General features: G+C 42.7%; 1 protein-coding gene and 1 long non-coding RNA gene across 10 annotated transcripts in view; one reads left to right on the plus strand and one right to left on the minus strand.

Annotated features, from left to right (window-relative positions):
* The window catches only part of PIP5K1B (phosphatidylinositol-4-phosphate 5-kinase type 1 beta), a 350,214-nt gene that overhangs the window by 312,058 nt on the left and 15,165 nt on the right, over positions 1-22,991 (plus strand). For both annotated transcript variants that reach the window (XM_070794241.1, XM_070794240.1), the window contains one exon: positions 13,310-13,424. In XM_070794241.1, the coding sequence (XP_070650342.1) occupies positions 13,310-13,424 (115 nt within the window). The remainder of the gene's footprint in view (positions 1-13,309; positions 13,425-22,991) is intronic.
* The window catches only part of LOC109562937 (uncharacterized), a 152,409-nt gene continuing 137,951 nt past the window's right edge, over positions 8,534-22,991 (minus strand). For 2 of the 8 annotated variants that reach the window (XR_011567938.1, XR_011567934.1), the window contains exons 4-9: positions 21,063-21,175; positions 19,401-19,452; positions 17,370-17,529; positions 13,340-13,506; positions 10,826-10,855; positions 8,534-9,832 (exon numbers count right to left, since the gene is read on the minus strand). This is a non-coding gene — a long non-coding RNA (uncharacterized lncRNA). Of the gene's footprint in view, positions 9,833-10,825; positions 10,856-13,339; positions 13,507-14,344; positions 14,503-17,369; positions 18,021-19,400; positions 19,453-21,062; positions 21,176-22,991 lie in introns of all 8 variants that reach the window. The other 6 variants (XR_011567939.1, XR_011567936.1, XR_011567935.1 and 3 more) reach the window with 6 other exon arrangements.

Below are 22,991 nucleotides of genomic sequence, written 5' to 3' on the forward strand. Positions count from 1 at the left end.
TGGCCATGTATGAGAAAACTTCCAGTCATTCTGCACCTCGCTGAAGCTAGGAGGCCCACTAAAAATCAATGGTGCTTATGGTTTTCCAATAGCCCTGAACAGTGCTAATTACAGTGTACATCTGTGATGGTAAAGCTGCCTTGTAATATTTTCTCATATTCTTTCCAGTAGCTTCTGCAGACTGGTAGTAATATGGGTTTGGACTAAATGATGCCACTTGCTGACGGTGGTCATTTCCACCCTGTACATGTTTAGCATACTGACACAAGGAGGCCCTGAGTGAAGTCTGATAGCTAAGTCACAAATGCTATCTAAAGATTCCTGGTTAGATAATAAAAGGCTTAACAAATATTTGGTTACTTGCTTTTTAAAAACAGGAAATGTGGTGTTTAGAAAAGAATGGGAATGGTAAATACTCTTTTCAGGTACCCAAATCATAAATTTCCTGAAGGTTGAAGTTACTGGTGGTTCTTCCCAGGTGGCGCTAGTGGTAAAGAACCCACCTGCCAATGCAGGAGGTGTAAGAGACTCGGGTTCGATCCCTGGGTCGGGAAGATCCCCTGGAGGAGGGCATGGCAACCCACTCCAGTATTCTTGCCTGGAGAATTCCATGGACAGAGGAGCCTGGCTGGCTGTGGTCCATGGGGTTGCAAAGAGTCAGACATGACTGAAGCAACTTATCACCAGTAACCTTGCTCTGCTGTGCTATGGGCTAAGGAAAGGGAGAGAAAGCTAGTGAGCCAGCCCCCTGGCCAGGCAGGGTTGTCCTTTAAGCATTTATAACACCTGTACTAGTTTGCTAACACCATACACCATGTGGCTTAAACAACAGAAGTGTGTTTTCTCACCGTGGTGGAGGCCAGGAGCCTGAGATGTTCACAGTGCTGCTTGCTTCTGAGGACCATGGGGATGAATCTGTTTCATGCTTGTCACCTGGCTTCTGGTGACTTCCTGTGAGTCTTTGACATTCCTTAGCTTAAAGAGGCATCACCTGATCTCTGCCTTCATCTTCACATGTCCTTCTCCCTGTGTGCATGTCTGTTCGGATCTCCTCTTATGACCTCATCTTAACTAATTACATCTGCAATTGCCCTTTTCCCAAATAAGGTCACATTCTGAGGTACTGGGGGCAAGGTTGTCAACATACAAATTTTAGAGGGACACAATTTAACCTGTAGTATCATCTCTGAATAAGGCTTACTTCTTCTGGATTTGTTTTTTCCAATCCTGATAGGAAGCAAGTGGAAAGAGATTGCAGAATATCTGACTACAGACCCCATCTGTGGAAGTTATGTCATTGAGGTGCAGTGTAGAGGTTAAGGGTGCTGTGGTTGAGAATTATTTGTTCACTTTATCTTAAACCCTTAGTGGTTCCATTAGCTTATACAGCATGGGCATCTCCATTTCTGCATACTGTATTCCTGATAGACTGCTGTGACCTCAGGCTTGGTTTTCTGGGGAAGTTGAACAAGGGCCAACTAGGCTAAGGATCAAAGCTTTTGAAAGCTGGAAGGACCTCACCAAGTTCAAAGCCCTGAGTTTTACAGAGGAGGAAACTGGGACTCCGGGCGGCTTAACAGCTTACCCAAAGAGAGCACACACCACACTTATTGCTGAGTTAGTACTGGAATTCATCTGCCCTGCCTCCTGTTCTAGCTTATTCTTCCACATTCCATGGAGGCCATAAGTCTCAGTTCCTGCTACCTTTGTGGTGTGTTTCTCTAGCTAGAGAGCACTGTTCAGTGCAAGCCACTTCTCTATGGGTTTTTGTGGACTACTCATATTAGAGTCTTTTATATCCCCCTAAGCCTTCCCTCTGTATGTGTTAGTGGCTCAGTCATGTCTGACTCTTTGGATCCCATGGACTGTAGCCCTCCAGGCTCCTCTGTCCATGGGATTCTCCAGGTAAGAATACTGGAGTGGGTTGCCAATTCCTTCTCCAGGGGATCTTCCCAACCCAGGGATTGAACCTGGATCTCCACATTGCAGGCAGATTCTTTACCATCTGAGCCACCAAGGAAGCCCTAAGCCTTACCTCTGGGACCTACTTAACTATATTATCTCTCAACTTCATAGAAAAGAGCTCTGGGGAGAGAACCAAATCTAGTTTTAGACTCTACCAAATATGAACAGGAAAAGACGTCTTACAAGAATAGAAACTGTTCAGTTTTATGAAGTCCACTAGAAATTACTTTGTCAAGGTTTTTCATTTTTTGTTGTTTTGACTGGGGATTTTTTTGCATTTTTGATAATGATACATATAAGTCATTTTCTTTTTAATATTTATCATCTCACCAACTTTCTTGAAAGCTCCTTAAGTCAGTTGATTCAGCCATGTGTGAACTGTTTACCAACTTTTCACTTTTAGCACAGTAAGTGGGTGAAGTCAGCACTTGGTGTACATTTGAATGGATGATTTATAGTTTTGTGAATAGAAAAGCAGATAGCTTTTTGATGTGGACAGTTTACTGTTGAAATATGATTTGTATATAGCAAAATGCACAGATCTTAAGTATGCAGTTCCACAAATTTTGACAAATGTGTATGTTGCAGTAACCATCACCCAGATCTAGATAAAGAATATTCCTGTCCTACCAGAAGTTCCCTTCTGCCCCTTCCTAGTCATGACCACCCAAGGTCAAGGCAACATTCCCCTTTGTTTTATTCTAGAAGCTTACTGGTGTTAGCCTTCACATTTATTTTTATTTTTGGCTGTGCTGAGTCTTCATTGCTGTGCGAGTTTTTCTCTAGTTGTGTCAAACACTGGCTACTCTCCAGCTGTGGTTTATTGGCTTCTTATTATGTGGCTTCCCTTGTCGAGGAGCACAGGCTGTAGGCACACAGGCTTCAGTAGTTACGGCACGTGGACTCCGTAGTTGTGGCCCATGGGCTTAGTTGTCCCATGCAGCATGTGGAATCTTCCTGGATCAGGGATCAAACCTGTCTCCTACACTGGCAGGCAGATTCTTGACCACTGAGCCACCAGGGAAGCATTAGCTTTCACATTTTGTCTGTGGTCCATCTCAAATTAATTTCTGTGTATAAGGTATCCAGGGGCTTCCCCAGTAGCTAAGTGGTAAAAAAAAAAAAAAAAAAATCCACCTGCAGTGCAGGAGACGTGGGTGCGATCCCTGGGTTCGGAAGATCCCCTGTAGGAGGGCATGACTACCCACTCCAGAATTCTTACCTGGAGAACCCCATGGACACAGGAGCCTGGTGGGCTACAGTCCATGGGGTTGCAACGAGTTGGACATGACTGAAGTGACTGAGCCCATGGGGAGGGTATCAAAAATTCTTTTTGCTCTTCTTTCATATCTATCCTGCCTCTCAAGTCAGATAATCGAGACTGATTTATGATAATAGATTTGTCATTTGGAAACAGAAATATATATCTCTTTTATAACTGAATCATTATTGCTGGGGATAGCTTAGGAGCGCAGCAAAGGACTAATTCTCCTCAGTGCTTAGACAGCATGTATAGGATACGGCATAGCTCCCCAATCAGGCCTGGTTCAAATCCAGTACCACCATTTATTAACTGTGGTTAGACACGTTAGCCTTAAAACTCACATGTACAAAATAACTAGGATAAGACCCAGCCTAACAGGGTGATCTCTGATGATTAAATGAAATAATATCTGAGGAGGACTGCTAGCTTTAAAATGTATGTGGGAGGATATTGAAAAGAAAAATAAAATCTCCTAGAGATAGATAGTGGAAAAGTTCCTTGAACTTGGATGGGGGTTCTTTCTTGAAAGCGTTCTCCCTCCAGCCACCACCCACAGATGCACACGCTTTCCCCAAAGGGAGGGCCCTGCTTCCTTCCTCTGCCTGCTTCTGAGGCTGCTGGTGGCAGGAGCTCAGTTGCTTTAGCTCTCTCAGCAGCTGTGGCTTCCTGTCCCCAGAACTAATAGCCCTGGCAGCACGCTGTTTGCTGCTCTCTTCCCCTGCCAGTTCAAAGAGCAGCTTTCTGCACTGGGTCTCCAGCGGTCTTTGTGCCTCGGGCGACACTTAATGCAGGGAGAGAGCAGAGTTAAACCCCAGCACTAGACCCATAGGTAGCTGTCATTCGATTCCAGAGAGAGAGCCTGCCACTCTGCTTGCCTTCATTAGATACAGGCAGCCTCCCTGTCTAAAAATAGCCAAAGTGGGAGAGCGTGGAAAAGCAGCAGCCATGCTCATGGCTGAAAAGGAGAAAAGACAGAAAGCAGCAGATCCTGCTGAAAGCCTGGCAGGGTAGGTTAGGAAGGTGGGTGGTGGTCTGTATGCAGTAGCCATGGCCAAGGGCTTCCCAGTGCTCTGGGTTCACACCAGGGGTCTTGCAGATGTGCCTATACAATCAACCCAGGAGCTCGTGTGAAGGAGACGCTCATCCTGGCAAGGGCATGAGATTTGCTGCAGGCTGACACTCTCCTGGCTGTAGCTGGGAACCCCTGTGCCAGGGCTTCAGAACTCTATACCCTGGAGCAGCCTCCACCCCTGAGCCACGCGAGCCAGAGTGAGCTTTTCTAAGACACACACGTGACCTTGGCTTGACCATCACATCAGAAGTGCCTGAGTCCTGCAGGGAGGGACCTGCTCATAAGCACATGTGTCTCTAGGACTGAACAAGTATTTGTAGCCTTTACATGAGACTAGGCTGTACTTGTGGGTTTTCTCTGCGAGAAGAACTTTCCTGTCCACATTTCTTATCATCAGTCAGTATTCCGGTAGGTAGCTAAACTTAGACTAGCAGAAAAAGACTTCTTCCCCAAGTGTTACGATAAAGCCAAACTCCTCAGAAACACCTACCGTCCACCAGGAAACAAGCAGAGTCCCAGAGGTAGAAGTCATAGTGACACCCTGGGTCGTTTAGACAGAAGAGCATTACCCTCTGTTGGCCTTTCTCTCACTTGCAGGGTCTGACTTGGTCCTCTTGATTGATGGCCCTGGGAGGTGGGCTTGGTGGGGACTGCATTCTCACTTGAAGAGGAGGAACTGGGAGCTCAGGGTCATGCTTGCCCAGTATTGTAACTAATAATCAAAGAAGCAGGGCTTGTATTCAGGCCTCCACCCTTAGTCCAGATGCTCCCTAGCTTTACCCCCATGGTACTCAGTCCATTTCTAAAGGGCAAAAACCTCCAAACATGAAGCAGCCTAAACATGGTATAAATTTAAGCAAAGATTTTAAAAGACTCCATTTAACCTTGATGTTGGAAACATGTTTCTTCGCATGGCCCAGCAATCATGATTTTGAATCTAGAGAGGAAAATGTAAACCTAACTCAGTGTTGCCTAGGCATTAACAAGATTTTCAATAGTCATAATAATAAACTGTATGGAGCGATTTTCTATTTTTAGAATCAATCCATGGACAAAGCACAGAAAAATTGGTTATAGCTATAAGATAAGAATAAAGGAATATAAATATTAATAGCTATGACAAAGTGGGAAGACAAGGACAAAGATTAAATAATGTGGGAAATTAAAGATATATGGTATATGGTTGATGGAATAGAAAAGGTTATTAAGTATATGATTTACAGTTACACAATAAATAAAATATAAATAGCAAATGTTGGGAGGAAGTGCAAAGTAGGAGGAGGCAAACATCCTTTGTATTGAATCAATAGATGCTGCCTTGAGTTGATAATATATTTTATTCCCTGATTCATCAAAAGATATGAAGGAAACCACCAGAAGGGCTAAAAAGAGAAATAGTGAAAGGCACTGCCCTTGGGGAGATGACTGGGGTACAGGCGGGAGCAGGAGGTTGTTTATTTTATCATTAGTCATCTCTATCATATGATATATTATGTTATTACTTTGACAAAAAAGGCAGTGAGGGGATAACTTTTGAAAGACAAAAACTGTGCTTTGTACCATATGTTCTCTGAGCAAGTGCCCCCATGAGAATCAGCTATAAAACACTCATTAGGTCTGCAAACAGAAATCAGAGTGTTCCAGGCTATAAAATTACCTATTCCTGTTTTCAGCAGTCCAGCCAGGCTAATGTTCTCCAGTGAAGCCAAACTAATGTTGCTGGTAAAAGAAAGGAACATTTTTGTAAATGACAGAGAGGCCTGAGCGGCATCAGAGAGCCACTAACGTCAGCTCCCAGAGGGAGCTAGGAGGACATAAAATTCCCCCTCCTTATCCTGCTTAACCTGTGACAAGTTTGTGACGTGTGCAGAGACCAGAGCAGCCGAAGAATGTTGGCAGCGCCTCTGCTTTTACGAGGGAGGAAGAAAACTAGATAGATTAACAGTTTCCTGAGTACCTTGCTGCAAATTAGGTGCAATTAGCCCTCAGACCATCTAAATTGAGGGAACTGTGGCAAAACTTGATGGTGCAGAACCCAGGCAGCCAGCCAGACTCAAACCTGTTCACATAAAATTGCTTCTAGAAAATGGATCTTCCCAAGCTGCGAGGCTGAAAAATGGCAGGCCTTCTGAGTAGATTGTTCAGTTTTGAAGGCACTCCTCCCAAGAGAAAGTGACCCCTGAAATGGAATCTGGAAAACTCAGCCTGGGACATTAGAAACCAATTCCAAACAGGCTTGTGCCCAAGAAGTCAACAGTAAAGTAAGGAAACCGAGCAATAGCAAGACTATTACCAGTGTCAGAACTGGAGAGAAACAAACATGAAATCGATCAGTGACATAAACATTTAAGTGAAAATCCCTTTTAGAACATATTTTACCTTTCTACTTGGGGCATCTTCAAGGGAAGAGGAATTTGCTGTAGGCTGTGGATGCGTTTATTTACATTGGATGGTTTATTCTTGCATTATCTCCCTACTCTTTTATGGATTGTACTTCATTAATTTTTTAAGTAGCAATGGACAAACACATCCACATTCAAGTATAAAGATTCTTAAAGCCCAGATAATACTTTATGTCCTTGTATGAAGCATTTTCATGTATAACCTTTACTAACCTCTTTGCTAAAAACAGCAGCAGAATGTTAAAATGAAGTATTTTGATTATCAGTTTCAGCAGAAACCCAAAACAAAAGCAAGGTGTGAGACTGCAGGACATGCAAAGGAAGTGGTCAGAAACCATTTAGCTGACTACCTACAGTCTTTGAGCAAAGTTAGAGAAGCCAGGAAGAGTTGGCAGTTTGAATGTGATCTTTAGAGAGAGCTCTAAGGGAGTCGGGGTGCCTGTGCCTGTCCCTACCCAGGGAAAGGGGCTTCAGTGAGGCTTCAGAGACCTTGATAGTGCCTCATGGGACATAGGGGACCTGGATGTGTCCCCTGGTTTCTGACTCATGCCTAAGGCCCTGAAAACTCCAGTGGCAGAGCAGGGAAACTGTGCTGCTTGGGAATGGTCTGTGCTGCTCACTCACCTCTCTCTCTCCTTATTTTTCTCCTTAGTGCTTTTGACCAACATACTATATATTTTAAGTATTTTCCTCTCATTACCTGTTTTCCTCAATGCTGTGTAAGTTCCATGAGTCAGAGATCTCTGTTTAATCTCTACTGCATCCTGGCGCCTAGAATACAATGTGCAAAAATGGGTATTTGTGTTGGGCGTTTGCTGTTACTCCAGTAATCCTGCATGTTCAGTGTTGTTGTTCTCATTTTACATATAGGAACCTGGAGTTTCCAGTAACTGGAGGGGTTAAGAAACACATCCAGTATTGCATATACAGCTAAGAGGAAAAGCCAGAATTCAAAGCAAAGATGGTGAAAGTGAAAGTCGCTCAGTCGTGTCTGACTCTGCGACCCAGAATTCTCCAGGCCAGAATACTGGAGTGGGTAGCCTTTCCCTTCTCCAGGGGATCTCCCCAACCCAGGGATCGAACCCAGGTCTCCTGCATTGCAGGCAGATATTTTCCCAGCTGAGCCATGCCTGTAATGCCTTATCAGCTGAGGTATCTGTTTCCCTGAAGTGTATTCTCATCCTTTCTTGGGCAGCAGATAGGACCTAATCTAAGATTTTTAGGGAAGCAAAATGCCAGTTCTATACTTGGATATCACTCAGTACATACTGAATAATGAAGATAACAGATATTTTTTAAAAGATTAATTGGTTACATAGCTTTTGCTATTTAATGTCAGATTATTCCAAGAGCATTTAATGCGACTTTATAAATGCCCAATTGTTTACACAGGGCTAAATGTTTACATGTCTTTTTTAAGTGTTAAAACATTAGAAGCTTATATACCTCTATTCTTGTTAACTATCAGATATTCATTTTTAATATGTTACTTTTTAAAAATTGTGGTAACATACCCATAACACAAAACTTACCATCTTAACCATTTTTAAGTGAACAGTTCAACATTCAAAGTACATTCACATTGTTGTGCAACCAGTCTCCAGAACTTTTTCATCTTGAAAACATGAAACTCTTTGCCCACTAAACAACTCCCCATTTCCCCCTCCCTTCAGCCCCTGGCAACCTCCCTTCTACGTTCTTCTTTGAATTTGACTACTTACAAGAGGAAGTCGGTGAAATTATACCATCTGTTGGCTACTGTGAATAAGGCTGCTGTGAAATTGATGTATTAATTTTAGGGCTGCCATAACAAAGTACCACAGACTTAAGTGGCTTAAACAACAGAAATTTATTTTCTCACAGTTCTAGAGGCTAGAGGTCCAAGATCAAGGTGTTACCAAGGTTGGTTTTCTCTGAGGCGGCTCTCCTTGGCTTGTAGATGGCCATCTTCTTCCTCTTCACATGGTCTTTCCTCTGTGTATCCAAGTCCTAATCTCCTCCCCCTCTTCTCATAAGGACACAAATCATATTGAATTAGAGCCATCCCATTTATGTCACTTAACCTTAATTATACCTCTTTAAGGAGCCTATCTCCAAATACCAACACATACTAAAGTACTGGGGTTAGGACTTAAAGATATAAATGGAGGCTGGAGGGAAGCCCACAGTTCAGCCCATAACACTGAGGGAACAAATATCTGAGACCCTGTTTTCCATTCTTTGGGATATATATGAGATAGCTGGCTCGAGTGGTAATTCTATTTTAACTTTTTTGAGAAAGATAAATATGTTGCTTTGTACAGCATATTTTGCCTACTTACTTTTCCTCAAACCTCTCTGGCCATAACTCTTCTCAAACAAAAGATCTCCACAGCTCACATCAAGCATCAAATCTGCATTTGTTTTTGCTGGCTTATGGGATGATCCTCAAGCTTCTAGGCACATTGGTCTCAGCTCCCTCAATTTCTGCAGTAACAAATTTATAAAATTTCATCAGGGGTGACCATAGAAAAGGTGTTTAATTGGAAAACAAAGTTCATATTCTAGCTCTATTCAACTCTAGTGTGACCTTGAGCAAGTTACTATGCCTCTCAAGCCTCAGCTTCTTCATACAGTGCAGTGAGGATGTTGGGCTGACATGCACACAGAGGGACCAGGCAGAGATGATGCCAATGGTGAGAACAGGCCCGGTGTGTGACGCAGAAGCAGCAGTAGGGACCCTGGAACAATGGAGAGGACGTGCCTCAGCCTCATCGCTACTCACAAATGTGGGCTTGGAGTTGCCTGCCCATCTCATTTCTCATTAGAATCTGTGGACGACTGGATTTTATAGGAATTTCCTGTTACTTAATTTAGCAATCATTCAAATTTTTAAAAAAATCTCTTTGGGCCCAAAACCTACTTCTCGCAGCCGGCCTGGGTCCATGGGCCAGCAGTCTGCATTTTCTAGGCAGACCATCCTCCAGGATAGAGGCCCCCTTACCTCTGCTCCTGCACCAGCAGCGCTGGCCCTGGGACTCTGCAGATGGTCCCCAGCTTCCCCAGCCTGCAGCATAGCATCTCTCCACCATTCTGTATGAGTTCCTTTATGACCAGCTTTTTTTCACTTACCAGGATCCACCTGTATTGCTGCATAGATAATACTTTACTATATTTATTGCCAAATAATATTGCATTGTATGAACTACTTATCCATGCATCAACTGGTGGCCTTCTGGGTTATTTCCACTTGTTGGCTGTTATGAGTAATGCTGCTGTGTCCGTTCACGGGCAGTTCTTTGTGTGGGCATATATTTTTCCATTTTCCTTACATATATATCAAGGAGTGGAATTGCTGAGCTGTATGGTTTTGAAGATTCACCAAAATGTTTTCCAAACTAGCTTCATCATTTTACATGCCTATCAGCAAAGTAGGAGGGCTCCAGTTTTTCCATATCATCTCTCTTTTTTATTATAGCCATCCTAGTAGCTGTGAAGTGGTGGTATCTCATTGTGCTTTTGATTTGCATTTCCTAATGACTAATCACGTTGAGCATCTTGACATGCATTTATTGGCCACTTGTGTATCTTCTTTGGAGAAATGTCTATTCATATCCTATGACCATTTTTGATTGCGTTGTCTTTTTACTGTTGTACTACAAGAGTTTTTTATATACTCTGGATATCTCATTTTTGTCCCCCAAATTTAAGGATGCTCAGAATATTCTTCTTACTAAGATAGGATATTATTCTAACATGTGCAAAACAGGGTAAATTAACAGAAGGTCTTTTCTTTTAATATGCTTGAAGGATGTTATTAAATTTGACCATATGGTATTAAGGAAATATAGTACTTTCTCTGTAATCTATTATATTTTAGCTAAAATAGCTGCAGAAGGAAATGGCAACCCATCCAGTATTCTTGCTGGGGAAATCCCATAGACAGAGGAATCTGGTGAGCTACAGTCCATAGGGCTGCAAAGAGTCAGACACAACTGAGCAACTGACCATAAGCTGATAAATGTACTTGTTAAACCCCAAAGAAAATGAATTGTTTTTCTATTTGTATTTGGTTTTAACCATGCTAGTGACTCATTCATAGTTTCCAAAAGTAAAACAAATATTAGGTTTAAAAATACTTACAAAAAGGATTTACTCCTAGGGAGGTGAACTCTGAATCACAGAAGGACCAAAAAAAAAAAAGGGGAGGAGGATTACTTTTTGCTATATTTTATACTACAGGTGGTATGCTATTAAAAAATTAAATTTTAAAAAGAAAAAGCACTTCTAGAATATCTTGGTTATACCCCTAATCTTAGGATGGAAATAATTTGAAATCATGACCAAAAACTCAAGCAAGATGAGAGAAGCTTAGATTTGAACCTCATCAAGTAAATTATGGTTACAAAATAACCCAGAAGCCAGTAGAGATTTTTGAATTATATTAAATGTGAACTATACATATTTTGCAACCCCTTTGTTTCCTGCTTTGATGTTTAAGTAGATAAAGCATTCATCTTTCTCATAAGGCTTAACCAGGCAGGACTGCTCCCTACCCATGGGATTAGTGAGTGGCATCTTAGTAGTCAAAAGGCAAAAGCCAATTAAAGCCCATTACAGCATCCTTGCTCTTGATCCAGAAAATAACCTGAGCAACATTCATTATCATGCAGTGCCTCTCCAAACAGCATCCCTTGAAACCTGATGGTTTATTTAACCCAAAAATCTGTAAAGGTTTACAATATAAAGTCCACAGCTCAGTGGAGAGAAGCCACATTCACCTTGATCTTTAAAAATCAATCAAAACACACAGTTTCCCACCTCGTATAACCCATCTTGGGTTTTTGAAAAGCAAGAGGACTTTTTTTTCCCTGTGTCTAGAATTTAAAGAGAAATTATATCAAGCCAAAGTGAAGTGGCTTTCATCCCTGAGTTTCCAAATTCTCAAATATCACCAAATGGAAAACCTATGGGAGATTCCCTGCTTCCCTTTCCTCTTACTACTAGTCTGGATTCTCACAATTTTGTGTTATGTGTTCTACAAATGAATCTGATTTCATAAGATCCATATAATTCTTTTGAGAAATTTTTTTAATACTGAAGAGCTCAGAACTTCTATTTCATGTATCTTCAATTAATAGGTATGTACAGAAGTAGAATTATGTGTCGTGCGCAGAAGATGGAGGACTGAGGGGTATAATGTCCTCAGTAAGTCACCTATCTATCTGGGAAGCTCAGACAAGAAGCCCAGGGGGTGACTTTAGGTGGGAGTTTTCAATGGAGCGAGCTGAGAGCTCAGCCCCCGGGGGTGATGGGTCCTGGTGATGGGGAGGTGAGTGGGGAGGCCAGACTTCTCCTCTCCTGCTCTCTGCCCTAGTGCCCAGGCAAAGCCCCAGCCAGGTCTGTCCCACGTGGCTGCCAGCCAGCCCCCTAGCCCACCCTCTTCTAACACTAACATCAGACTCTTCCACCATTGTGTGTAGATATTTTGTTCCTGAAAACCACATGGAAAATCTCCACAGGTTACAAATATAACTAACTTTTATTTCAGTAGGGGGGAAGACTGTACATTCCTGAGCTACTAAATTCCCAATTTAAACATTGTCAATGTTAGCTGTAGGCCATGGGGTCGCAAAGAGTCAGACGCGACTGAATGACTGAACTGAACTGAATGTTAGTGTGTGCGCGCGCTTAGTCGTTTCCAACTCTTCAGGACCCCGTGGACTTAGCCCAGCAGGCTCCTCTGTTCATGGAATTCTCCAGGCGAGAATACTGGAGTGGGTTTCCATTTCCTACTCCAGGGGATCTTCCCGACCCAGCACTGGAACCGGTGTCTCTTGCATCTCCTGCGTAGGCAGGCAGGTTCTTTACACTATTGGACCATTTCCTTAACACTGGTTGTCATATCATGACCAAACAAGGTGGCTTCCCTTCCATAAAGGACTCCAGTGCTGTCTACCTGGGTTCCCTTGGCTTTTGTTGTTATCCTTGTTAGGAAGGGTCTATCTCAACTGTCCTCACAAAGCACATGATAACAGAGCTCTGTATTTATGTAATTCATTATCACTCCAAATGTCGGCCTTGAATCAGCAGCAAGAGCATCACCTGGGAGCTTGTTACCATGGGCTCCATGTCAGACCCAATCAAACTCTGGGGGTGGAGCCCAGGAGTCTGGGCTTTCACAAGCCCGCAAGGGGATTCTGCTGCACTTTTAGGTTTGAAGAAAGAAAGAAATCAATGCTAATGAGGGATCAGGTTATCGTCTATAAGCTAGAAAAACATCAATACTGTTGAGAAAAGGATTTAAGCAGTGAGAGCTAACTATTCAGAGCTGGAGATGGGCCTCTAGATTGCCAGAAGTCCACCCTCACAAGGCGTGGGGCCAACAGATCACCTCTCAGAAATACAAAGTGTCTCATGCACTGAAGTTGACAGAGAAAAGGCACTGCCAATAAAGCCAGATTCTTCAGACATAAGTGCACATACCTCTAGGTGTGACCGTATCTCCTTCAAACACCCCACATTTTTCTTTCCCCCAAAGCTCACCCACTTCAGCCACCACTTGGGAGGGGTCCTTGGATTTTGTTCTGAAGGCCACATGCTCATCATTCTTCCTTATTTTTCCAGTAAAGGGTTACCTTCCAGTTCCACCTTTACCTTGGAAGAGGGGACCATCTACTTGACTTCTGAGCCAGATGCTCTGGAAATGCAAGATGATGCCTCCGTGCTTGATGTCTATTTAGTAAGTAAGATCTGGTTTCTTCCCCTTCTTTTCCTCCTCGTTAACAAATGGATCCAAGCCATAGCTCATACAAGAACAAGTTCTGTAAGGTAAGGCATATCTGAGTTTTAAACAATGGCACCCCATCACTTCTACAAACAGTGTGTCTTTTCACAAATTATGTCATCCCATAGTTCTTATAGAACAGCACACAGAAGAATATTGAGGATAAAATCCTAAATCATCATATGTAATGAGAGCAAATCCCCTGTTGTTGAAGCCAACTGGGGCACCTTGGTGTCATTCTTCACAAACTAACATCTATTTTGACTCAATTGTATCCACTTGTGTGGGGGACGTGTGGGTTCGTGTAGCCAAATAATGAAGCCAAAGCTGAGATCAGTGCAGTGCAAGCCTTGTTCAATGGCCGAAGAATGGAGAGGTGAGAATATATATAGTTCACAAGTCAGCTTCTCACCCATGTGGTGAGAAGGGTTTGATTTTAAAGAGTAAAGACAAGAGGAGGAGGGATGAGATGAAGCTAAGTGGAGGCATGTGCAGTAGTCTATGTGGGAAGGGACTGGGATGTTTGAGGGAGTAGGGTGCCACTCTTTTTATCCTTTTTTGGTCCTTAATTTCCAGTTGTGACCACCAGTGGGTATGTCATTTAATTCACTAATGTAGTAAAATCAGTGTTTAATGAGAATCAGGGTCTGTTTGAGGTCAGATTTATCACCATTTGGTCCCTGCTGGTTCCATCTGGGTTTTTGGGTTTTACTTCTCTCCTTATAACTTCCTTTCTTATCTCTGGATCCTGTGACTTAAAGGATTTATGTTAACTCCTACTGAAGGAAAGGGTTGGCGGGTTTTGAGTAAGGACTTGGTGTAGCTCTGGCAACTCTTTGTGTTCTTATTGACCAAAAGAGGGAATTAACACCTACCTTACAAGGCTGCTTGATAACAGCCATTCTGACAGGTGTGTGGTTTTGATTTGCATTCTCCTGACGATTAGTGATGTTGAGCCTCTTTTCATATGCCTGTTGGCCATCTATAAGTCTTTGGAAAAATGCTTATTCAGGTCCTCTGCCTATTTTTTAACCTGGTTGTATATATATATAAACAACATAATCTATATATCAGGTTTTTTATATGTATATACACGTATAACATAATATATATATAAACAAACAGGTTTCATATATATATATATATATATATATAAATTGAGTTGTATGACTTCTTTATATATTTTGGATATTAAACCATCATCAGACATATCATTTGCAGATGCCTTCTCCCATTCAGTAGGTTTTCGTAGCATAGTATTTTGAACAATAATTATAATGGCCAAACTGGGTACATACCATAGGCAGGCACTATACCAATGCTTTTCTTACACTAACCCTTTCATAAGGTAGGTGTTCTACTTGCCTCCATTCATGCAGACGAGGAACCTGGGGCTTAACTGATCAGTTCTCAGAGCTTTCAAGTGGCAGAGCCAAAATTCAAATCCAGCTCCTACCTAAGCCCCCATCACTGTAATATTGCCCATGAAGCCCCCATCACTGTAGTTGTTCCTGATTGATGTATCCATCTCACTGGAATCATGCTCCTAACGAAGGCAAGAAGTGGATCCAAAAAGGAAGGAGTGAGGATTTTTAGTTTTTATAAAATTCCTCTTTCATCCTTTCTATTTTTTCAAGTTTTTGTTGCCTCAGTTCTTAAACCTTTTGATCTCTGGATCCCTTCATATTCTAAAAGTTGAGGATCCCAAATAGCTTTTGTATATGTGGACTGGATCCCTTCATATTCTAAAAGTTGAGGATCCCAAATAGCTTTTGTATATGTGGATTATATCTATCAACATTTTGTATTTTTAAAATTAAAATGAGAAATTTCAAAAATATTGATTTGAAACAACTATTAAAATGTTAAATATATTTTTATGAAAATTTCGATTTTTCAGAATGAAAATAAGCTTAGTGAAAAGAATGGCATTATTTTACGTTTTTGCAATCCCTCTTGTAAGAAGCTGGGTGTCTGCTTCCACATTCATCTGGCATGATCCAGCATGTGACTGTACTCCACTGTGCACCCATGAGAGGGAATGAGAAAGGCAAATAACATCTTAGTATTAATAGGAAAATAGGGTGACCTCATGGATCCCCAGAACTGGTCTCCCACACCATTGTTCTAGTACTTTAACTTATTCCCTTCTACTTGTGCAGAACCAAATGAGACAGGGACTAATTAGAAATAGGCACTGAGATTCTATGCTTGTCTCTGCCTCTCATTAATCACTGATGGTCAATTAATCACCCTTTTTGCTCCTTAGTTTTCTCATCTATGAAATGGATCATTAAATCACCTCTTAAGACCCCTTCCAGCTCTGACTGGCCATGGCCTATTCTAAACTACAAGGAGTTCCAGAAATAAGGTGTTTTTTTCCCCCTCAGAATAGCTATAAGCTGTTTTTTCGTATTGCAGTTTCATCACACATTCTACCATCAACCTTCACAGTATTTCAACTTTTGTGGCAACACATTCAGAAAATTCTGCACCATTAACTTATATTTCTAGGGTGTGTTTTCACTCTGGAGATTATTTTGCATGCTCTTCCAATCTGAGAGGACGCAACTCACTGCCCTCCCTTCAATATTTTCATTTGCCTCCACACTATGAAAGAATGGATAGCAAAGAAAAGCATCAGAAAGGAAAACCAATCTTGCCAGCATCGTTGTCTCTCCTTCCTCTTGACCTGATTAGAATCCTCTTAATCATAGCCATCTTTACTGAAAGGGCAGTTGAAAGTTTCTGTGGTGATATTATACTAGGTGTTGTAACCAAACACAAATTTTTCTTATAATGTTTCTCCTCCTTTAAGAATTGTTGGTTGTGCTACCAATTGCTAGTGCTACTATTTATATACTAATGGACAATATTGTTTATATCTCTTTAAAATATAAACTTGATTTATGCACACCAGACAGCATAAGAAATTTCTTTTTAAAGATGCATTTATAAATATCACTCATTATTAGAGAAATGCAAATCAAAACTACAATGAGGTATCACCTGACATTGGTCAGAATGGCCATGATCGAAAAAATATACAAACAATAAATGCTAGAGAGGGTGTGGAGAAAAGGGAACCCTCTTGCACTGTTGGTGGGAATGTAAGTTGATACAGCCACTATGGAGAATACTATGGCGGTTCCTTAAAAAATTAGGAATAAAACTACCATATGACCCTGCAATACCAATATTGAGCATATACCCTGAGAAAACCATAATTCAAAGACACATGTAAGCCAGTGTTCATTGCAGCACTATTTGCAATAGTTAGGACACGGAAGCAACCTAGATGTCTATCAATAAATGAATGGATAAAGAAGATGTGGTACATATACACAGTTGAATATTAATCATTAAAAGGAATGAATTTGAGTGAGTTGTGGTGAGGTAGATGAATGTAGAGCCTGTAATACAGAGTGAAGTTAAGTCAGAAAGAGAAAAATGTATATTAACACATATATACGGAATCTAGAAAAATGATAGTAATGAACCTATTTGCAGGGCAGGAAGAGACATGCAGACAGAGAGAACAGACTTGGGATGGGGGGAAGAGGGTGGGGTGAATTGAGAGTAGCGCTGACGTTGACGTATACACCACCATGTGTAGAAAGGTAGCGGGAAGCAGCTGTATCGCACAGGGAGTTGAGATCGGTGCTCTGGGACAACCTACCCGGGTAGGATGGGGGCAGGGTTGGAGGGAGGCTCAAGAGGGAGGGGATATATGTATACTTACGGCTGATTCACGTTGTTGTACCGCAGAGCCCACCACAACACTGTAAAGCAATTATCCTCTAATTAAAAAATAAGATTCTTCCCATTATGTGCATGTAAATTAGGCTAGCTATTCTGCCTTTTCCAGTAGTTTGACATAAAATTAAAAGGATAGGTTACCTTAAATGGCTGCTAGTTGTTCCATTGTCCTTATTCAAGCATTTGCTTCAGGTTCCATGTTCCTAGTTATTTCTTGGAAAAAGGCTGTTCACCCTCACGCTGTCGTTCCAGGCTATCTGATTCAGTTTCAAATACTCACATCATCGGGTTTTTTAAGATTCTGTCCAATAACCAAAGAGATGTTTTCCACTGAATATTGAGTTGATGACACAGATTGGAGTATTTAAAAGAATACAGCAGAGATGAGCAGGCTCTTGATTTTAAATGGCCAATCATGCCGTCTTCATAATAGGGCCGGATTCCGCTTTTTGAATCATCCGATATTCTAAGGCACTGATCACGGTAGCTGTCATTTGGTGTTAGTGCAAAGAGGAACAAGCAACGATGGCAGTGCAGCTGAAAAATGTGGGTGGGAGTGTCCTTTTTTATGACTAACTGGGAATGGGTGGGCAGGTAAGAGATAATGGAACTGCTTTATTAAATAATAGAGAAGTGAAAGAGGGCTGCCACAAAATAACAGTTTTCTTGCTTCTGTTATTTAGTCTTGAAGGCATGCCCTTTTTGCTTTACACTTTACGTATTAGCAGCCTCCCAATAATATATCCGATCATCCAGATGTGTTTCTGCACGATGGCTGAAGTGCAAAAACAGCTGTGGGCAAAGAAACAGTTAAGCCATTTTTTTTTTTAGCCAAGCCAGTATTGGCTATTAGTGTTCTGATATGCAGCTGTCAGACAGCTTGGTTATTTAATGTGTCTTCAGGGTGGTTAATAATACTCTCTGATCATGGGATGAAGGGTGGCAGAGAAGCGAAAATGATTGAATTAACAGCTTATCATACTATTATCTATGAAAAAAAAGCTTGAGAGAAAAAGAAAGACACTTTAAATTAGGTCATGGGGGTCCTAGAAAACTCAGTGGAACTTTTTGGCAATGCATTTCTGGACTTGACTTTCCTGACATTGACGTTAATGACTTGTATGTGAAGTGTCGGTCTCTGGAATCATTCCTTGCCTGAGCCAGCACTGGCTGCAAAGGATGTTTATTTGAAACAGTGGCAATTCTGTTGCTTCTCCGCAGAGAGCTAACATCCCCACCAACCAGAGATGCTGCTCATGTTTCTGGTAGGTCTTAGTGTGATCGAAATAGGAAGAGAGAGGCAGTAGCTGCCTTTGGTTTAGAAGTTTCACCAGAATGCCAGTTTCTTCCACTGTCTGACCACATGGTTGAGAAAGGAAGAGATTTCAGAAAGGGCAAAAAATAGGGCGCTTTTCAAAGAGGGTTTGATCCTTTTAAGTCACTGACCAAATAACATTTCTGAGACAGGTGGAAAAGCTGACAAAATGGATCTGACTGCCTGCACCCCACGGCACCTAGAAAGGATTCATCCTCAAACAAGAGTGACGCCAGCTTCAAATTAATGAGGCAACCCATCAGTCTGGATTAGGTCTCTGTGGGATTTTTTTTTTTTAACAAACAGCATTAAACTGCTGTTTAAGGATTAGCTTAGAGAATTGGAGTTATAAAGGCATACTGGCTTTTCAGTTAAATTAGGCCCACAGTTAATTGGATGACAGATTTGCAGAGCTATGGTAGTTCTTTTCTTTCTGTCCTGGCTTTATAGTGAATCGTGGCCTCACAGGCCAGCTTGATTTCCACCTTTCTCAAGGCTGGTTTTGCTCTCAAGCTCGCCTAAGATTCCTATTCATCCAGGCCCTCGTTGGGGGCCCCTGTTATTCTTTGTCTTTACCTCTCAACACCAGGCTCTCTCTCCTTCCCCACTCCCTCCAGAATCTTCTTGTCGCTTCTCTGCTTTCGATTTCCATCTTCTCCCTCATCATAGGAAACCAGTGTTTGCTAGTCTCCTAATAAGCCTTTTCAACTCTTGGGAAGAGTGTGTTTGTGGAAGAACAGATTCTAATGGTATGAACCTGGGGACTACCAGGCCCTGAGCCTTCTGGAAACAAAAAAAGCAAATTCAAAAGAATTTAGGGAAATGAAAACTTTAGGGAAAGTAAGTTTAAATCATACCTGTGGGACCTCATGAGCTGGCTGTCCCTCATACCATTCGCACTCTGGGGACCTGAGGAAGAATGGGAAAAGTGAGTAGAAGGGAGGATGCCTACGTACTGTCCACTTAGTAAAAAATAAGGCCCCTCTGACGTGACAGATGGCATGCGGATGAGACGAGCGCCCAGCTTCCCTTTTTCTCTGCCTGTGCTCCCAGGGCTGCCACGACAAAGTGCCACAGACTGGGAGGCTTAAACAACAGAAATGTGTCTCCAAGTCAAAGAAGTCCAAGGTCAAGATGTTGGCAGGGCCCTGCTACCTGTGAAGGATCTAGGAAAGGATGCTTCCTGGCTTCTTCTGGCTTCTGGTCAAGTGGTCCTGAGCATTGTTCCACTTGCAATACTCTATAATCTCTTCCCCAGTCTTCACACTGCCACCCTGGGACTCTCTGTGTGTCCTCTCTTCTTGTGATAACACCTGTCACTGGATTTAGGGCCCACCCTAATACCAGAGGAGAAGGCAATGGCAACCCACTCCAGCACTCTTGCCTGGAAAATCCCATGGATGGAGGAGCCTGGTAGGCTGCAGTCCATGAGGTCACGAAGAGTCGGACACCACTGAGAGACTTCCCTTTCATTTTTCACTTTCATGCACTGGAGAAGGAAATGGCAACCCACTCCAGTGTTCTTGCCTGGAGAATCCCAGGGACGGGGGAGCCTGGTGGGCTGCTGTCTATGGGGTCGCACAGAGTCGGACACAACTGAAGCGACTTAGTAGTAGCAGTAGCAGCTAATACCAGATGACCTTATCTTAACTAGGTTATATCTGCTAAGACCGTATTTCTGAATACGATCACATTTCAAGGCCCCAGGTAGATGTGAATTTTCAGGGGACACTAGTCAACCAACTACAGCACCTTACTGAGGACATGTGAAAGGGCACACAGACGCTCTTTAGCGTGTGTGTGTGTGTGTGTGTGTATCAGTCGCTCATCAGAGCCGTGTCTGACTCTCCATGACCCCATGGAATGTAGCCCACCAGGCTTCTCTGTCCATGGAATTCTCCAGGCAAGAATACTGGGGTGGGTTGCCATTCCGTTGTCCAGGGGATCTTCCCAACTCAGCAATCAAACCCAGGTCTCCTGCCCTGCAGGCAGATTCTTTACCATCTGAGCCACCAGGGACATGAGGTTGGATATATGTTCCCAAATTATTGTGGTCTCCTCGCAAAAAAGTATCAGGTGAATGAATGTATTAACAGATACAGTCATATGTTGGGGACATACTGTGTGTTAGAGAGAAAATCCCTGAGGGTGGAGCAGGGCACTGGTATTTTTAAAAGCTCCCCACACATCCAAGGCTGAGACCCAGTCAGCTTGTCGACAGGGTCCTTCAGCTCTGAACACCCTATAATCCTTCTGTGCTAAACGGAAGGGAAAGCTCTCCCCTAAGAGCGCCTAAGATGGTTGGCCAGTTAGGAAAAATGCATTTGATTCTAAGGTGAACCTTACCACCTTCATTTATCAACTGGATATGGGACTGGGTTCCTACAGCAGGCACTACTGCCACCTCGTGGTAAGAAGGTGCCTCTGACCAACCTGGATAAGGATTGATTGAGGTCCTGGAATTGAAATCTAAGTGCGAGTGTGAGGCTCGGAGGACTGTCTCCACTCCATGTACTTACTTTATGGTAGCCTCTTGGTGCTGTGAACCCACGTTTGGCTGGGGTACATCCTTCAAACAGCAAAGGCAGTTCCCTCTGACAGACATCTACCACCTTTCAAGTTGGAGTGGAGGCTGCAATTACAATCAGACATAAAAATGAAGGTGCTAATTTTCCCTAGGATCCTAGCATGCCCTTCTCATCCATCAAGGCCAGATACACTTGAGCCTCTTTGTAAGCCCTATGGCAATTTGGGGGTTAAACACAGAAAAATCCTTTTTACTGCTTAGTCAGCATCTTTAATGAAGTATCAACAAACATAGGGTGAAAAAGCCTTTTTTTCATTTTCAGTCTTTGACAGCCTGTTCTTTACAGCCATTCTACCTGCAGGGGACTAAAGCTTTTGTGGTAGCTCCCAATAGAATATACGGTTAAGTATGTGTGCGTGCTAAGTCACTTTAGTCGTGTCCGACTCTTTTCGACCTTATGGACTGTAACCCGCCAGGCTCCTCTGTCCATGGAATTCTCCAAGAATACTGGAGTGGATTGCCATTTCCTCCTCCAGGGGATCTTCCCAACCCAGGGATTGAACTCGTGTCTCTTGTGAGTCTCCTGCATTGGCAGGCAGGTTCTTTACCACTAGCACCACCATAATAAAATTCAAATATAGGTCCTTATTTAAAAAACAACAACAACAACAACTCTGTAAACCCCAGTAATAGTACTGTATCTGTTTCCTAGGGCTGCCATAATGAAGTGCTATAAACTGGGTGGCATAAACAACAGAATTGCATGTATTGTTTCACAGTTCTGGAAGCTAGAAGTTCAAGGTCAAGGTGTTGGCAGGGTTCATCCCTTCTGAGGGCTGTAAGAGGAGGATCTCTTTCTGGCTTCCCTTCTTGGCTTGTGGATGGCCATTTTCTCCCTGTGTCTTCCTTCTGTGTGCCTATCTCTGTGTTCAAATTTCTCCTTTTTATAAGCATCTCAGTTATATCTGATCAGGGCCAGTCCTAATGACCTGACTTTAACTCCCTTACTCCCGTAGTACTGGGGGTTAAAGCTTGAACACATGAATGGGCCAAGGGGAACTGGGAGGCACAATGCAATCCATGCCGGCTACTGTGTTTTTGTGAAGAAAAAAATGGTACCAAGAAAAGTGATGGAAGGGAAAGGCCTGATAGGGCTGCAGCCTCTGGCTATGGCTAGGGGGTCTCTGGCAGCTCACCCTTTCCTTCTGCACAGGGAGAAAAACCAGTGGCCTCATCCCAAGGCAGTGCTACCTTTTGAATGAAGCTAGGAGAAGGCAATGGCACCCCACTCCAGTATTCTTACCTGGAAAATCCCATGTATGGAGGAGCCTGGTGGGCTGCAGTCCATGGGGTCGCTAAGAGTCGAACACGACTGAGTGGCTTCACTTTCACTTTTTACTTTCATGCATTGGAGAAGGAAATGGCAACCCACTCCAGTGTTCTTGCTTGGAGAATCCCAGGGATGGGGGAGCCCTGTGGGCTGCCATCTATGGGGTCGCACAGAGTCGGACACGACTGAAGCCACTTAGCAGCAGCAGCAGCAGTACCATATTACCCTCCCCACATTCTCCAGAGTGAACTCAGTTGCAGCCCCAGGGCTATGTGATACATTAGATAATAAGGTAACCATTTCGATTTACAATTAGCAACAGTCACTGTAAAGTCCAATGTAGAACTGTCAGCCACATAAATCACTGATGCCCTCCAGCTTCTCTTAGGTCTTTGGAAAACAAATCAATCAGGCCCGGAACTGTGTTAAAATATTGCTGCTATACTAACAGTTTTGAAATGAGAGGCCATAATCCTAAATCCATCCCTCGAGACATCCAGAATCAGTGCCAGGTTTTTCTTGGGTCTGTTCTCATCTTATCAGTAATCTATCTGCTGGTTGGTGTGGAACACTTTGATAGGGCATTGGAAG

Source organism: Bos indicus, chromosome 8 (assembly GCF_029378745.1).
Source record: "Bos indicus isolate NIAB-ARS_2022 breed Sahiwal x Tharparkar chromosome 8, NIAB-ARS_B.indTharparkar_mat_pri_1.0, whole genome shotgun sequence".
In the NCBI taxonomy this organism is placed as follows: domain Eukaryota; kingdom Metazoa; phylum Chordata; class Mammalia; order Artiodactyla; family Bovidae; genus Bos; species Bos indicus.